Source organism: Haliaeetus albicilla, chromosome 22 (genome assembly GCF_947461875.1).
Source record: "Haliaeetus albicilla chromosome 22, bHalAlb1.1, whole genome shotgun sequence".
NCBI classification, from domain to species: domain Eukaryota; kingdom Metazoa; phylum Chordata; class Aves; order Accipitriformes; family Accipitridae; genus Haliaeetus; species Haliaeetus albicilla.
The window spans coordinates 25,324,740-25,343,125 of record NC_091504.1 but is presented as its reverse complement, the minus strand read 5'-3'; the positions used below and the strand labels follow the sequence as shown (position 1 = coordinate 25,343,125).

The following is an 18,386-nucleotide window of genomic DNA, read 5'->3' as shown; positions in this document are numbered from 1 at the left end:
CAGGGAGGGTGGTGCTGGCCTGGGGACACCGCTCCATTGCCAGGGGAAAGAGATGTCACCCGCTCTGCCTTGTAGGGCCAGGGCAGGTAGAGCTGGTTGAATGATATTTGAATAATTTATTCTGCAAAATTTGCAGTAGTCTCCAAATCAATTATTCAGACAACATCTTTTAACTACTGAGCCAGCCGTAACTGCAGGAACAGGCTTGGGAAGAGACACTTATTTCAGACACCCACATCTCCAACAGAAAACACAGGGAGAAATATCACTGTAACAAATGCCCAAAGCAGGAGGGAACACAGCCTTTCCAGGCAGCTTGTTCTGCCATGGAGGTCATGGCCAGAAGCTCACAGCAGCTGCAAGAGCTGTACCCTGGAGACGTAGGCCAGGCAGCTCTGGAGTGCCCAAATGCCGCAGGATCAGGTTGGGATGCAGTGCTCGGGGGTCCATCACGTTCCCCCTCCCAGGGATGGGGAGGACTCCTGCAGGTCCCCACTCCGGAGGCCACTTCACTGCAAGTCCCACCACCGCACAGCATGGTCCTGCTGAGCTCCGCCACCAAAGAGGTGGCAGGCACTAGAGGATGGTCTCTGACCCTCTGCTCCCAGGATTGTGTTCCACCTGGGGTAAAACCAGCCCCACATCAAGCAAAGGGGGCCGGTGCTCCATCGGCAGCTCCCCAGGGAAGGCAGCGGCTGATGCAGACCGCAGCCCAGCGCCAGGTCTGCTCCCCACTCCCGGGGTGGTTCCAAAGGGACGCTGCTCCCCTGTGCCCCAAATCAGCCCACCCTGTCCCAAAGGGCTGCGCTGGCCTCACACCTGGGGGCACGGGAGATGCTGCACAGCCCCACGCGAAGGGCTGCAGCCAGCCCCGTCGTCTGCCTGGGGTCGTGTGTCTGTTCACGGCTGGTACCCAGGTTTCCATGGGAAGGCAACATTAATATGCTGGATAAATAAAGACCAGAAAGTTCTTCGCTAAATATGCAGTGCCATATGGGGGTTCACTTTTATGTTAAAAAGAAAAAGCCTACAACAAAACCCACTCCTACCCCGCTCTTAAAGACAGCTTACACTGGCTGCCAAATCCTTTACCTTCATCTCTGAGTAAGCAAGGCCATTACAACACAGTCAGTGCAGACAGTTCTGCTTCCCATTGCTCACCAAAGGAAAAAAAACCTTCTGAAAGCCCTGCTCATTGCAAGGAGAGGTCAGAGCTCAACCACCTCGTCCTAGCTCAATCGTCTCGCCATGGTCTTGGCCAGCAAAACGCAGTGCCGTGCCAGTGGCACCCCTGATTTCAGGCCTCTTGGACAGGATTTTGGGGAGGGGAAGGATCTCGGGCTGACCTGCAGCACTCATCTTCCTCCTCCCAGCAGCACGCACCATCCCCGGCTGGGAGCAGCTGCATTCCAGCAAGCACCCAGCAGTCGGATTTAACACCCTCGTGCGTTAAAACATTTAATTAATGCTCTGCCGAAGAATATATTTGCACATGCTTATACAACAGAAAAGGCACAGGACTCATTATGGCTGCATCTTCCTGGGCCGGTGATTATTAATTAACGCACTTCCAGCTCGTTTATCTAATCACAGCATAATTGGTTTCAGTTTTGGTCAATGTTTTACTTCATCAGCTCAGTAAATAGCAAGGCTCCGGTCCCGGCAGCCTCTGCCAACGCTGCAGGCACAACAGCGGTATCGACTGTAACGCCAAGCTGGCGCCGCGTTCCCACGGCTCCTAACAGGGGTCTCAGCTTCGCAGGAGCCACCAGCGACATCAGCACGTTGCTGGGACTCCCAAGAGAGAAGAGGGAACCCAACGTGGTCCCTGCGCTCCAGCAGCCTTGCACGAGGGCAGGGCACGCTCCACATTCACACGCGCATAGGTCAAAGTCACCTAAACATGCTGACTCGTGTCCATCTCCCATATATACCCCTGAATTTGCAGCATAACCCTATCGTGTTTTTTCTGCCTTTTAGTCCCTGTAGACCACCACTTCCCTAAGCGACAAACTGCCCGACCCCCAGCTTGGCACAGGGAGCTCCTCGCTGGGACACACTGACACCCTGACACATGATGGGACACCCCGACACACGACGGGACACCCTGACACACGACGGGCTGGCAGGAAGAGCCAGCTCTCGGCCGCCGGAGAGGAGCGATGCAGAGTCCTCCGTGCAACTTACTGTCTCACCATCTTGGAGAAGCAATAGATTTAATGGACCCCAAGCCCAGCCTTCATATTCTCTGGCTCCTCTGTTTCCCAGACTCAAATATTCATGTATCCTAATATGACGGGCTCAGAATAATCTGCGTTGGGAAGCTTTTCTATTATGGAAGCAAAAATGTGCAACGCCTTGATGACATTTTAATTTGCTACAATTTCCCACTTTATTCAGCAGTCTTTTCCTGCTAATAAGACACTTGATCAAAGCCCAGACCAGAACACAGACTGTGAATATACATTTGCTCTTGTCCAACATCAGCCGAACGATGCCCTGGCACGCTCCACCACGTCTGCCTCCCACACGCGCCAGTTCAGAGACACGCAGCCCACGGCGGTCCCACTCCGCAGCGTCCTGACACCACGTCTCAGCCCGACCTCGCACACCGGCCGGTGCGGGTGTGCCGCCCCGTGTGCCGGCATTGCTGTTACGTTCACAAGTCTCTTTTTTTCTTGTTTCTTTCAGAAGAAATTGTTTATTACTGTTGACTGCGGGCTCAGGGGAGAGCGGCACCATCCTCGCTGCATTGCTGCCCTCGGAGCTGGCAGCATCCGACTTACGGACACAGACAAACTGACACGGGCTGGCTCCAGGGAACCCTCTCTTTGTATTTAAGGCAAAGCCAAGAGGTGTAACAATGTCAGAGCAGGGAAATACAAGCAACAAGTATCTGCAGACTCGTGAAGTTTAAAGGACCAGATTCGCTGAGTGACTGGGGTAAAAACTGCCCAAGTCAATAAGTGTCTTTAAGTAGCATATGAGGGGAATTAACTTGCTTTGGCAATTTGACACATCTCTGAGCACTGCTAGGGACCCAAATTTTGTTTACCAGGCCCAAAAGATGACTTCTCTTTTGTCAAGCAGCTCAAGCTAAATAACCCAGCCCACGCTACCTACTTAGTATGACAAAGCTGCGAGCGGGAGTTTGCCGTGGTTTACGTGGTGGGCGAGAGAAGCAGAGATCTCATTTCACCACTGGAGGAGAAGCAGCAGAGCCGTCCCCAGGCTGGGCTGCCCTCGCTCCCCAGCCCGCCGCGATGCTCAGCTCGGACGGCCTCCCGAACTGCTGCTGGAAAACGCCACGCAATTTGCATCCGCCCTTCCAAAAGTGAAGGAGACTCCAAACACCGTGTTGTGAAAGTCATGGTATTGATGTAAGGAAGCCAAAGAGCTGGAGAGACTTCTTCCAAATGGCCTCCCGGGAGGCTGAGCCCACGGCAGCTCGGGTCGCTCGCTTCCGAGGACATTCGGGGGCCCCGCTCCCGGCGGTGCCGTGCACAGCACCGACCGCGTGGATGCTTTATCGTGATTTAAAACAACACATTTAGCAAGCAGAGCTGCTAACGCAAACAGCCATTTCTAGCCAGCTACTTGAGGTTTTCCAGCCTCATGCAGTCGTTCCCTGGGTCCGGTCTGTTCAGCGCTGAAGACAAGAGCTTTTAACTCCAGCCAGCCCAAATGCACAGACGTGCCGGCCATCCAAACACATTTCTCCTGCTGCTCAAATCCACCTCGGCTCATTAGGCTCTGAACCAAACCCTGCCCGCTACCAGGACAGTACACAGGGCGCCTAGGACAGCCGGAGCCGGTCTGTGCTGGGGACCAACAGCCAAACCGGCCCCACAGAAGGATCGTGCCCGAGCCAGGGGTGTCACCTGCAGCTGGTTCCCCCCTCGCACAAAGCAAACCCCGAGTGTCCCAGAGGGGAGGCAGCGAGGGGGTCGGGGCCGTCCCAGCCGGCTCCATCTCGGGGGTCTCGCTCACGCTCCGGACTTTCGGTCCGAGCCCGGGGCTGCTGATCACCCATGCCCACACAGCTCGCCTTGATGCTTCAAAAGAGAAGCGCCTGCCAAGAGCACGTATCTAAGTGCTTTGCTGGATGAGATGCAGGTTGTTTTGTGCCCTAATTAACAAGGCCCTCAGAAACCTCCTGTATTTTGGAAACTGCCTTTGGCTGGTGGAACAGCGAGCCCTGTCCCCAGCACAGAGCTGGGGGACTTGCTCCACGGCCGCACCTCACCGAGCCAAGGGCGCAGAGCCACAGGCATTAGGAAAGTGCCATTTATTTGTCCAGGTGCCCTAATATTAGACAAAGCCATGCATTTTTAATCACTGGGAACACCAATAAATCCTGGCGCTTCAGCAACCTCCGAGCAGCAGCAGACAATGGCAATGCAGGGCTCTGATTGCAGCGTGCAAGGCTGCACTCCCGGGTGCACCCATTATACAATTACATTCAACGTATAGCGTGAAAGGAGCTGTAACAGAGCAATCCCTGAACATAAAGGAGTGATTAACACCACAGACCCAAGAGCTGGGAAGCTAATTAGGAGGGGCAGCTCTGCAGGTTCCCACCACTGCTGCTGCTCTGGGCACAGCCCTGCAGACCTGCAAAGCTGCGGCTGCACCAGACCCCAGCCCCAGTCACCCCCGGTCTGTCCCCCCAGGCCCAGTTGGCAATCGGGCGGCCGTGCTGGGTCTCACAGGGGTACACTGGAGCTGATGCCTGCTGCCCTCCGAGCGGGCATCGGCCAGGGACAATGCTGCTGGCTTATTAAATCACACCCAGCTGATGGAAGTCAACCTCACTGAGAGCCAGCCCCGGCTGTCCTGTGCACATTTTGTAGATTTTGAGAAATCTGGGGCTTTGGCTACTGAATTTCAATCCCCTGCCTCTGCAGGGGCCACTGCCCGAAGCCTCACTGACCCCCAGGAACCGATACAGATGCTCTCACCAGTCTCCTACCCTCCAGCTCTGAGGTTCATTCTGGTTCTTCAGAACTAAGAATGGGTTAAAAACACTGAAATTTGGATCTTTCTCATGTTAGTGTCTGCCAGTAGTATCTGGCAGACCGTGCTGTAGGCAGGCCTGCGCTGTGCCAAGTGCTGTAAAAAAGCAAAGCGCGAGCACAGCCCTTGCTGAAGGAAAGCACAGCCTACGGCCGACCCTGGGACTGCTCTGTCCCTGCAAAACACCCGCTCCCTCCCTACGCCACCGTACGGTTTGGGGTCAAAACCGCACCTCGCGGCAGTGCGAGTTTCTTGTGTTTAAACACATCTCCTTCTTTATTGACCTTCATTTTGTGAGCTGAAGATGGTGAGCGTTCACTGCACTGGAAGCAGCAGCGTCTCCTACCTGCTGCTGTCAGGATAACGGAGCGTGAGGGGGAGAAACACTGCTGGGGCAAGTCACAGTCACCTTCAAAAAGGGGGATGCACACAGATGCAATTTGTCAGGTCACTATGTAACCAAACAAGTCATTCTAAGTCAAACACCACACTGTTTAACCAAAAAGCTGTGTTTCCCATTGGGAGGAAAAGGTTAGCCTTACAAAGGAAAAAAAAAAAATTAAAAAATCATAGAAAGAGAGAGAAAAGAAAAACACCCTGCCGAAAAGCATATGGCAAATTCCTGTCAAATTTAAGTCGATAAAAAAAGCAAAGCACCGATCCATCCTCCCTTGGCCATGCCTGTGCTGCCACCTGCAGGCACTTGTCCCTGCCCAGACAAGCGCTGCCTGCTCGCTGCAACAGCCAAGCACGTAGAGACCTTTCACCCTTAACACTACGGTTGTGATGCTTTTTGCCACGGGGAAGCTTACTAAATTTCTGGGCAAGGGTCTCCACACTTGGGACGACAGAGAGAAGATCTTACCCCAACACCAGAACCTGAGTGCAGCTGGGACCAAAGGTGCCTGGGCACCACAGAAAGCCCCTCAAAAACAGACCCCTGCCCTCCACCACCCCAACAGCTCCAGCCTGCTACAGCACCCTGCACTGCCTGCTTAAACCAGCAGAGAAGCGTACTTAGGAAAAGCAGGGATCCCAGCACTGAAATCCCACTGTCTGGTGCGACCCAACTCTGCCTGCTGCGATGGGCAATGCTGCCTGCGCCTGGCTGTATGGGTGCCCGGAGCTGAGCCTCTGCCTGCTCCGTGCCGAGACGGAGACAGACCTGGCACAGGGAGAGTGTGTGCTATGTTGGAAAATGCTGACAAATACTTGGGATTGACCGCAGGGGTGGCGGGAACAGCGGGTCATCCGTCCCTTAGTGCAGCCGGCCCCCAGGCCATGAAACCCCATCCACAAGCTGGACAAGGTCCATCTTTAAGTTGGTTTCTTATCTCACTGCTCAGACCTGATCTCCTTGCTTTGTAGAAACCTCTTCCCCCATTCCCACTAGTTTCGCTGCTCATTTGTGCTTCAACAATTACTTGCCACAGGTCTTCTCCATCCCAACAGCTTCCAGCCCCGCGGTACCCTCTGGAAGGGCAGGCGGATGGGCGAGCAGCCAGGCTTCCACCTGCAACCCCCAAACCCCCCAGCCTGAGCACCCCAGCAGCAGGCTCACCCCCCCCAGCCAGCACTATCTCCCCACCCCTGCCAGGCTCGGGGTGCTCCACCACCCACCCACCCACCCATCACCACGCTGTTGCTCCCGTTCTTGACAGAAATCCACCCCCTGCCCACCCCAAACTGAAGTTTCTGCAGAAAACCTGTAAAGGGCATTTTCCACCAGAAATCTGTTCCAGCAGAAGCCTGCCTGCTAGCTCAGCCTGCTGTCTCCCCGTGCCGGGCTGTGTCCCCACGGGAGCCACTCTCCAACCGTGCCCCCCTGGGGTGGCCAAGACAGGTCCTGCAGGAGGAGACAACGGTGGCTTTTTTGGCACATGCCATCAGTGGCACAGACCCCTCTGGGCAGCCCAACGTCCTGGCTGTGGCCACGTCTGCAGAGTACCTGCCTCCAGGTGCAGCTACCAGCCACACCATGGCTCTTCCAGCCCAGCTGGACCCCCCCCCGAACCGCTCAAACCCAGACCACCCCTCCGCCGTGCCTTGTGCCACCCTTCCAACAAGCCCTGGCCAGAACTCGAGGGCTAATTTTTCAGCATCTGGCCTCTCACTGCCAAAAACCTGGCAATACAAACCCAGCCATTATTTGAGGGCTTTGCCTTTTTGAAGCAAACAGCCGCTGGGGGAATGGAAATCTCCGCTGACCCACCGGAGAGGGGCCAAAGCCAGCCACGGCGGCACAAACCGCAGCGCCCAGCCTGCCATCTGCCTGGCACACGGCTCCCCAGGGCTGGGTGCCCACGTTTGCCTTGGGACCAAGCGGACCTTTCCACCTTCCCTCCAAGTTCTGGAGTGAAAATCCTGAGCGTCTGACCTGCCCAGAGGAGCAGGAGGGAAGGCAGGGCTCCCCACCTCGGCAGCCAGCGCACAGTCTCTCCTCTCTCAAAGCGCTCCCACTCCTTCATTAGCTATGCGGCAGAGCTGGAGAGCACAGTACGTTTCCCTGCCTTTCTGGAAAAGCCAACAGATGACATGTTTTCACCAACACCTCCATAAAGGGCCAGAAATAAAACAGTCTTTCAAACCCAGCTGAAGAAAAGAAAATCCAGCTGCACAGAAAGGGGCCGGGGGAGTTTCTCCCCTGCCTTCGGAGCTATGGGAACGTGGCTCCGGTGCCAGGGAGCCCTTGGTGCCAGCGGGAGGGAGAGCTCTGCGCCCCATCGGCCTCCGCCTGGCCTCTGATGGGAGGCTGGGTACCAGCGCCGCCTCATCCCCTGGAAGGAAGGTGCCCGGGAAGCAGGACTTCTATGAAAGAAAGCTCTGTGTGGTTCATTGAAGCTCTCCTTTAAGGACAAATAAAACAAAAAATAAATTAAAAAAACCCCCACAACATTTTTCAATTTTTCATTGATATTTTCAGTAGCTTGCTATTTCTTTTGAAAACATTTCTGACTGCTCTCTAGGCCAAAAAGGACCCTGGCTCTTCTCCACACTCCTGGATCCCACCAGAGCAGTTCCTTATGTGAGGCTGGGGGGTCACTCGTGCCACCGCCTGCCCACCCTCGGGCACCTCCACGAAGCCCCATCACAGCCCAACGCTCCCCTTGGTCTCCCATCACTCTGGGGGGACTGGCTCGGGTCACCCCTTGCTGAAGTAGAGAAGGGGCAGGCAGGGCTGGTTTGGGAGGGCTGGAGCCCCCCACCAGGATCACACACGTCTGTTCGGATGCGCTCTGCCCAGCCTGTCCTCCCAGGCAAGAAGGAGTCATCCCAGAGCAGCAAGACCTCGACAGCCCCACAGCCTCACACTCTCCCTGGGGGATAAAGCCCCCGTGAGAGCGGTGACGGATGCCTCAGAGCTGACCCCATCCCACTGAAGCAAACCCTGTGGATGTCACGGCACCTCCCGCTGCCAGCCCAGCCGCCCTGCAGGATGCTGGAAACCAGACTTCTCCAAGAGGAGCCAGCCAAAGCTGGTGGGACAACCGAGAAGGATCCGGTCCTTGTTATCGGTGTCATCAGCCTGGTACCCGCCGGGGACCACTCAGAGGGGCGGCTGACCTTTGCAGCGTGGGCAGGTAGGCGGCATTTTACACCCCGCGGTCTTAACTCATCCTGTGAATAACGGTGAACAGCTCGGCAGTCCCCTGCAGAGACCGTAACCGCCCGGAGCTGCCTGGTTACCCAGCGTGGGCAGAAACCTCCTTCCCCAGAGCAGCGCCGGGCTCAGCCTTTGTGAGACAAACCCCAGCTCTTCCCCGAGCTGCCTGCCTTGCCCGCAGAGAGCTCTCCCTGCCTCCCACCCGCTGCCGGCACCTGCACCCGCACCGCAAGATGCCGGTCACCGGCACCCAACAGAGAGTCTCACATCTTTAGTCCGATCTCTCCGTGCAGGGGACAAGAGGCTTTACAAGAATACAGCTTATGTTTCATGAGATGCTTACAGGTCACGGGGGAAGCAATTATCTTCTGGGAACTCAAAACCCGGGTGGCAAAAGCCTTTAGAAACAGGATAATCCTGTTTCCTGCCACAAGCCGAGAATGGAGGAGTTCCAGGACAGGGGAGACCAGGATGGGGGACAAGAGGTTTCCCCGTGGGTGGCCATCGGGTCCCTGGGACACTCAGGGCAGGAGCCGCTGCCGAGCCTGGCGCTGTCTGGCTGCCTGCAGCCTCCTCCAGCCCTGTATCCCACCACCCGGCACATCCAGCCCTGTATCCCACCACCCCGCACATTCCCAGCAGCGGACACCACGAGATGGCATCACCACTCTGTGCCTCCCCTGGGGATGCACCCATGCGGGATGGCTCCTGCCCACCACCCATCGCCAGGGTGGTGGGAGCCAGGCCAGCCCCTCCGATCCACGCCAGCCCCCCCGATCCACGCCAGCCCCCCCGATCCATGCCAGCCCTGCTCAGGGTACCCTGCGGAGAGCTGCAGCAGCCTGCCCCGCAAGCGCTACGCCGTGCTCCAGCTCTCCGTCAGAGCTGGGAAACAGCAAGGAAATGTGAAGAACGACAGTTATCTTCACCACGGCAGTGCAGAGCGGCTGATGTCCCTCTGTGCCCCCCAGGGTACAACCACACCGCAGGGACAGCCTGCCCCAGCAGCCTCCGAGCACCAGGTGGGAAGGCAGCACATGCGGTTAGAGAGGGAGGCCGTGGAGTCTCCAAAATTGGTGGAAGAAGGCTGCAGAGCTCTAGTCAGGTAAAAGGAGCGTCCGAGATTCCCACCAAGACCTGTACAGACCCAGGTACCATTAAGGACATGGAAAGAACAGCAAGAAATGGATGTTCATCACACGGACAGCACAATACAAACAACATACTTGTTCGTACTGCATAGCTAAACAGAGGAACTTTCTGCCACCCTCTCCAGGATGCTGCAGATGCTCAAGTTTACATGATTCAAAAAGCAGTTTGAAAAGTCTGTAACTGAAAAAGCTATTTAGTACAGATAGCCCCTGGAGCCCCAGCCAGTGCTTGCCAGAGGGCAGGAGCATGCCCGGGGAAGGCTCAAAGCCTTGTCCTGCCTTGCCAGGCACCTGCTGGGCACCCACCGCAGCCAGCACGGCTGTTGGCACGGCACACGGCAGCAGTGAGGGGCAACCGGGCGACCCCCGACGTGGGGTTTGTACCTGGGTCGCACACCTACCTACGACGGTGAGCACATCCTTCTCGATGTCAGCCCTGATGTATATCCGTCCCCGACGCTCGGTGTGGTCTGTCCCGCACAGACTGGGGACGTTCATCACGCAGCGCTTGTGCACGTTCATCATACAGGCTGCGGGGCGGAGAGAAAGAAAGGGACACTCGGCACTCCTGTCACTTCTGCCAAAGCTCTCGGGGTGTTCAGAGGGGATGGGGGGGGAGAACTTGTCCTCCTTTTAAATGGGGATGTTTGTGAGGGATTCTGGGATGAACATGCAGCAAACAGACCTTCAAACACAGCCAGAGACTCTGGCAGAGCCGTGTCCGGACACAGGGACCCGCCACCACCAGCACTTCTGGGTCCTGCCTACAGTGATTACAGGGCTTTTAGCCCTTACTCTAATTACTTGAGTTTTGCTGATTTATCAAACTTCTGTTCCATCACACCCATGGGGCAATGCTGGGCGTTCAGCTGGATTCACCAGGAGGTGATAAGGGGCATTAAAAATTACCTGCATATGTGTATACATATATACATGTACAAAAATTTATATATAAAAAAATGTAAATACATATATAAAAATATATATTGTAAAGAAATTCATTTCCACTTGGTAACATTTTGAAAGTGATAATGAATACACTGTTCTCACAACAGTCAGCAAGCTTCTATATTTATGAGAAAGCCAGCACATGGTGAGCAGCAGAGTATGCTGTTCCCCGCAGACAGCCTAAGCACGCAAGCCGACGCTGTGTATTCGCAGTCCTTTTAAATAGGAACGTACAAGATTAACTTGGAAAGTAACTGATCTCCCTCTCCATCCCCCCCTCTCTTCTTCCATCCCCCATTTTCTCCTCTCTGCCCAATAATTCCCCGTGCCAGGGTCCGGCCTGTGCAGACCCGAGCGCTCTGGCTGGCACCGCGGCTGGCACCGCCACGGCCACAGGGTGTCAGTCGGAGCCGGCGCTGCAGAGAACCGAGAGCTGGAGATGATGCTGCAGGGGGGATGCAGGCAGAATCCCCCCTGCCGCCGGATGCCTTTCCCTCCCCTCTGCCTGTAGGACTCACAGGGGGTCCCCACGAGAGGTGAGAAGGTGCCCACTCGTGTCCGGCCCCCCGGGCGCCAGCGGCGTGCTCCGCACCGGTGGCAGAGGGGACAGGGTCTCGGCATGGGCTGGGAGCCCCTGCCCGGGACCTCGAGGAGGCAGACCCCCCCACCGGGTGCCAGAGCGCCCCGACGCTGCGACCGCAGCCACTGGTTACGTCACTTACTGTCACATTTCATCCCCTGGTGAATAAGCCCGTACAGCAACGACCCGCAGTGGTCACAGAAGGTGGGGCTGGAGTACGTGTGGATTTTAAATTTGTGTTTGCTCCGGGGATCCTAGGAGGAAAATAAAAGATAAAGATTATAAACTTGCATCAAATATTGGCAAGGCACCACCGCTCTCCACATTTCACATGCCAGCTGGCTTCAGAGGTGCTGTTAATGGACTTCAGTCAACTGCCACCGACTGATGTGGACCTTTTCCAACAGTCGCCAAGATCCAGCTTTATTACTCTTTATATGTGTTGCCATAACAATGAAAAAGCAATGCATTGGCTTGTCTGGGGATTTATTGTTTTTTAAATAACTTGGTCTTAGCATAGAAAACACCAGGTGAAATTGGTACATAAGAAGCAACATAAGGGCTGGACACTACTCAACTTCCACGTCAACCCAGGGGGGTAAAGCAGAAAAAACCACCCATGATTTCCATCTATATTAAGACTACCCAGTAAACGTCTTTGGGCTCTGGTACCAACCCCTCCCTGGCATGCTCCTAGGGAATCAAGCTGCTGAGGGTATAATTTAATATTTTGAGCTTTCTTAAAACCAATGGCAGACTTTTCTGCAACAGCAGAGTACACAAAACCAGGAAAGCCCGGTTTATCCCAGACACTGGCTGCAGTCTTGCAAACAGGCACCTTGCAAACAGGGCTCCTGGACTCTAACAAGGGTCTACAGAAGTTAAAGCCAAACAAATTCAAATGAGAAACAACTTCTCAACAGGGAGACAGCATCAACCACTGGAACAAATGACTGAGGCAGACCAAGGATCTGGTATTTCTTGGTATCTTCCATGCAAGACAATTCTGGAAGCCCTATCAAACCTCGGTTATTCAGCTGAATGCAAAGCAACTTTAAGACAACACAAAGTTACGCAGGAGACGAGACAACAGAACATCTCCTGCCGGCCCCAAAGCAGCACAGACAGCACGGGCTGAAGCGCTGTGGTTACTGGAGAAGCTGGGGCAGCAAACGCAGAGTCCCAGCAGCAGCCGGCTACTCAGTGCCCTGCCCCGGGAGCTGGAGAAACCGCAGTGCAGGGGCAGGGACGGCACCGCCGGGGCCACGGGCACGCCGGGGCAGAGCCAAGGCCGATGCTGGGGCGGTCAGTGCTGTTCCTGCAAGAATTGCCCAGAGCATCCCGGCTTTGCAGAGGAGGGTGCTGGGGCTGCCTGCCTGGGCGCTCAGCACGCTCGGTAGCAGCACGCACACAGGCAAGGGAGAAGACTCTGGCAAGTAGCAGCTGGGTTAATTTCATCTCAGGTTAATTGTTTAAGGGTTAGGGATGAGGCATAGCTCCTGGCTTGGTCATTTGAGCTGACTGGCTTTTTAATGGCCTGGAAAGGTGCCTGGGCATTAGGAAAGACACCTTTTCAGGGCACTGTAAGCTGAGTAAATAAATAGAGTGGAGTCAGAACCAAGCTATAACATAGCTGCCAATACATTACCTTCCCTGAAATTAATTTTCCTACCACTATTGCACTGAAGTTTTCGGTTGCATTCACCACTAATATTATGCATTATTACTTCACAGCATCCCAGATAACTTCAGTGATACCAGAAAGGTGGACAACTTATGGAGCTTCATTTAATTCCATCTGTTAAATGCAAGGGATTAGGTACGTGCTTCAGCAAATGTACTGTACTTGAAACTGAAATAACTCACATTTAACCCTAAGCAAACCACTTCTAGATACAGAGTGCAACAGGCCTCTGGTAGCTCGTGTGTCAGCTGTGTCGCAGGAAGGCTGAGAGGACGAGGGCTCACGATTACCCTGTCTCCTGGACACCCCCAGCTACCAAAAAGACAGCTTTTTAAGTGACACTGTACATTTGAAAGCCTTTTGCATCCCCCAGATATACAAGAGAGCACAGAAAACTTAAACCCAGATTTTAGGCTAGAAGAGGAGGTGGGGGGGTGTGGAATTTCCCCCCGTGAAAGCTTCGGGCAGGCAGCTGGGGCTTGGGCCGGGCTCCTGATGGCAAGCGTGGCACCGCAGGCAGGGCAATACCCAGCACCGCTGCCCAAAGCGTGAACAGACACCACGAAAAACCCCCGCACCTTTTACAGAGGCTTACAGCATTCGTCAGATCCTTCCAGTGGACGCACTGTAAGCCCTTAAAAAGTTACCCTGCTTGATTTTATAACCTGAACTCTGTACAGCAGCTCAGGACCGTCTCCGTGAGCAGCTCTGCCTGTACAACACAGAGCTCTTTAATCGGCGTGAACTGGCTCCCCGCACCTCCCCGGCAGCCGAATGCCTGCGGGCACAGCATCAGCGCCCACGAGCCCACCAGTACGCACACAGGAACAGCTCGGGCTGCCTCCCTGGAGATGAGGTACCCAAGAAAACGTAAAACTTTCTTTTGCCGCCGTCCCAGGAGAAAGGAGGTCTCTGGCCGGCCAGTCAGACACAACCACGCGTCATCCCGCAGAGCCCCCCCCCGGGCACAGCACCCACCCCTCCCGCCGCACTGCGCTGCAGAGGTGGGCAACCCGGGGATGCTCGGGCATCGGCCCACCACCGCCGACCCTCCGTCAGCACCGGGACGAGGGCGGGGGGGCACAGGGGCAGCTCTAGCAGAAGCCACGTGTCAGTCAAACCCCAGCGTGTGACACGGGGAGGAATCGCCCCCGAGTGCTCCAGTTTCTGTGTTCCCTTCTAGAAACAGATATTCCCGTTCAGGCAAATGAAAGCTTTAGTCATTCATAAAAAAATACAAGCTTAATGCAAAATGAGACAATTTCCACTTCACACAAAGGATGTTGAATTCCCACTGGAACCGAGAGTTAAAAAAGCCAGAGCTAGAACAGCAAAGCGTGCACCGAGCAGCGCTGCGGCAGCACGAGTGTGCTGGCACAGGGACGGCTGCAGCTTTCCAAACCGCTCCCTCAGCATCCCAGCCCCACGAGCCGGCACCCTCCGCTCGGAGGGGGCTCGATCCCTTGCGGGGGCATCTCAGGCTTCACCTTCTGCTCCCACCCCAGCAAGGGGCTGTTTTGGAGAGACCCAACACCCAGAGGCCAAAGGGTGCGAGGGTGATGGGAGCAGCCAGGCGTGGGGAGGCAGAGCCACTTCTCTGGCTGCCGGGGCGTGGGGGGGATCGTTTCACCTTGACCGGTGCTTTAGAAAGTACCAGAAACTGGAAATTCTGGATATCATTTTCGAACAAAGCTGAAGTTGTTTCACAAAGAGACTATTTTTGTACCACAGAGACAGGGATGACGAGATCACTGCGTATGCAGATGCCGAGAGGCTTAAAACAAGAATGGTTAAAAAGAAGTTCGCCAAGAAAAGAAAAGGCACCCCTCCTCCATCCTACCAGCGCAGAGCCGTCCCTGAAGAACAGGGCAGAAAAAGCTTTCTTTGGAGCAGAACTGAGAAATGCCATTAGGACTGTTTTACTGCACTGAGAGGCTCTCACTTCTCTCATCAGCGCTGCCACAGATCTGTCACCCTCCGAGCAGAGGGATATGTGCGTGTCCTGAGGATGTGAGCCCAAATGAGGGAGTCAAAGCGTGAGCCGGGGAGGAGAGGAGCCGCTCTTGACTTTGACCCGGTATCCTGCAAGCACCGACCCATCAGCGGCAGCTGGCTTCTGCTTCTCCACTTGACAGCAGGCTTCTGGTCTGAAACGAGCCAGGGCAATAGCGCAGCCCTGACTTACTGCATCCCTGACTTGCGCAGCGAACCTTGCAGCCCCTGGCATCCCCCAGAACCGCCCTGGCCCTGGCGGTCCCACCACGGGCACCGGGGGCTGTGCGCAGCCTGCGGCTCTGCGGGTCAGGGCCGACAGCAGCCCGCGCTCTCCTGGGAACACAAGAAATTTGATTTGTGAGTAATCAGCTCACGGCCTTCAAGGCACTCTGAGCGCAGCCCAGCTGGACCCGTATTCAGGCTCAGCAATCACCTGTGCCTTTCTTCAGGGTCATACCCACCACCGAGCTCGCTGAACGACCGCATCGACGTAATGTATGCTTTCCCGCTGAACCCTGATGGAGATGGTGATGCAGGAGCCACTGCTTACCAATTACGTGCAGGCAGGCAGCTGGTGGCATTGATCAGATTGACAATTTATGCGCCGCTCATGGCAGCCGGGAACCCGTTTGCTCTTTTGCGGCCGTCTGTCGGGACGGCGCTGGGCAGAGGCTGGTCAGGAGCAGCAAGCCAAGGGGCGAGAGCAGAGCGGGGCGAGGGGAGCAGCAGGGCAGCACTGGCAACGCTGACGGGCAAGCCAGGGCGTTTTGCTTCAGCTATTTCTCATGCAAAGTCCGTGTCCTGGCAAGGGCAGCAGCCCTCTGTCGTACCCAGAATTGCAAACGCTGTGCTGGATACCGCCCGGGCTTTTATTTACTTCTGCGCTAAATTCAGCTTTACCCAGCTCAGACGGAGTGAGTGCAGGCATCGCCTCTCCCTGGGGCAGGGAGGAGGTGGGAGGCAGAGGGAGGACCAGACCCTTCCTCCGGCCCAGCAGTCTGAGCCAGAAAACATCTTTAAAACATGTCCAGCTGACTTGGGCTCATCTCTAAAATAAGTCATATACGCAAGGCACTGAAGTTTCTTCTGTTTCCTTGCGCAAATAAAACCCGCCAGGCCCCAGCTCCCGTCCCTCTCCCGGCGCACTGCACCGCTTGTCCTTCAGCAGAGTCCGGCCGCCCCGCTCTCCCCGGGGAAGCTGGCAGCCCAGACCTACACCCATGGCTGATGCTATTTTAATCCTTTGTACTAACCACATTCGCTGGACTCCACGGAACAGCCACAGAGGTTTGCTCCAAGATTACGCGCCCCGGCTTTCCCCATCTCATTGCAGAGAAAGCTTTAAATTATCTTTTCTGAAGAATTAACACAGTTCACATGAAGAGACTGTTTTAAAGTGAATTTCATAGTAATTTAAGCAGTATAATAGCAGAGCAAATACAACACAGCAACAGCTTACTGTCTGCACCTAATGAAACCCAGGCAGTGGACATAAAACCAAAAACCTCACACTTTGTTCCCACATTTTTTGTTCCCACATTTCCCCTGGGGAAAATCCCCCCCGGTATGCAGGGAACAGCTCACAGCAGACACAGAAGTGGCCTGACAGCAACTCTAAAGGTGACAGCGGAGAGAAAAGCCTGTCGTTCTTTCCAGGGATGTAAGAGGCTGGGTTGGGCACGTGAACAAGACAGCTCTGGGCGTCATCCTCTTCTTGAGCAAGTTCTTCTTACTGAAGCCAGGAGGTGGTGGAGGAAGATGAACTGAAGGCATCGGTGACCACCAGAGACAGGGACCCCATGCTTTCGGCGAGGACAGGCTTTCAGCAGCACTCACCTGCCCTGTCCTGTTCGGGACCTGCAGCCGGGAGCTGCTGCCCTGGGGATGCACCTCCTGCATCTCCCCACCTGCTTGCAGAGGGCTGGAAAAACGCCTTTGGTGAGAAATAGCTCCAAGTCCCAGCAAAAACCAAGCAAGGAAGTTAAGGACCAACTGAACAAGAGTGACGGGTCTTTGTTTCAATGAAAAGAGCCATGACAAACCATAGGGACTCCACTGAAAGAAGGTTACACACAAGAGGGAAACACAGGTCCTGTTCAAGGCAAGACAGCAAAGGTTTGGGCTATCTTCTCTATCGATATCGTAACTCCATGGAAGCCTGCTTTGGCATGCCACGTTTTGAAGATGCTCGACACTGCCATGCCAGTAAGTGATACCAAAACTGCTTTTCTATCATTTACAGTATTACAGCCACAGAAAACCTTGCACAGCACAGGGCCTGACGGCACGGCAGTGCAGGCAGCGGGATGCAGGCAGCTCCTCCGCCCGGACCCAGCCTGTGGAAGGGCAAGCGGTCCCCCAGCATGGCCAGCAACACACCAGCAGCTAACGTGTCTGCGGGCACGAGCATCATGGCTTGGGCTGCTTCCATGTCAAACACGCGGCCGCAGATAAAACCTGCCCTTGACAGCTTTCCTTGACAGCTTCCAGCAAGTTAATACATTTTTATTGACAAAAGATCTCATCTGCTAGTCAGACAACTGCAGAGGGATATGGATGACAGTTGTTCTTCTCTTGCTGCTGCCAACACCGAATAAAATACACTCTCTTACCGAGCAGCAAAAAGAAGCCAAACTCAGCTTTTTTCCCTGAGCAGCATTAGCATCTCAACATCATTTAGAAATGTTTGTTATCTTTCATGTGCCTTGAGAGTCATTTTATTACAGTGTAAGCTCTCCGTGAGAGCAGGGCTCCCACAGCGCTCTCCCTGCAACTCGGCAGCCTCCAGGTTGCCCGGAAGAGCACAGAGACCCCCTGAAACACCTCCCGCCTGCAGGATGCTTCGTTGCTAGACCCCCCCACTGGTGCCACCCAGGTGGGCACAGCCTGCACCACCCACCTCACTGCCCTCCCGATAGTTACGCTCTGCACAAACCCAGCTCAGACCCAGCCACCGGCTCTCCAGAGCCACGGGCAGGGCACGGACCCAACCGCTCTCTCCCATCCCCTCCTTTACCAGAGAGCCTGCAATCTCAACAGGCGTAACAAGACACGCACCCCCTCGAGAAAACGAGAGAAGAGCTTTTCAATTACAGGGCTGAAGACACGTGCAGGCTGGCAGGAGAAAGAGCTGGGCTCCGGCGGAGCCAGGGAAACACCAGAAGGTGCTGGGAGGGAGCAAGGCAGATACATCTTCATCCCACGGGAACTGTCACCGGCTGCCTGCGCTGGCAGCGACGGCAGGAGCAGCAAGCATGTGCCCTCGCGCAAGGGGCAGATGGCACACCACGAGAGCTGGAGAAGTTAATTAGCAAGACAAAAGAAAGCAGCAAGTAGCAGCAAGGCTGTGAAGATCTGCTCATGCACCAAACCGGGGGCATCCTGGAGGTACGTGAGATGCGAGGAAGG

The 18,386-nt window shown here is 55.2% G+C and overlaps 1 protein-coding gene across 3 annotated transcripts in view; it reads right to left on the bottom strand.

Moving 5' to 3' along the window:
* Nucleotides 1-18,386, bottom strand: part of PRKCB (protein kinase C beta) — a 136,239-nt gene that overhangs the window by 58,262 nt on the left and 59,591 nt on the right. For all 3 annotated transcript variants that reach the window (XM_069810557.1, XM_069810556.1, XM_069810558.1), the window contains 2 exons: nucleotides 11,442-11,553; nucleotides 10,173-10,301 (listed from right to left, as the gene is read on the bottom strand). In XM_069810557.1, coding sequence (XP_069666658.1) covers nucleotides 10,173-10,301; nucleotides 11,442-11,553 — 241 coding nt within the window. The remainder of the gene's footprint in view (nucleotides 1-10,172; nucleotides 10,302-11,441; nucleotides 11,554-18,386) is intronic.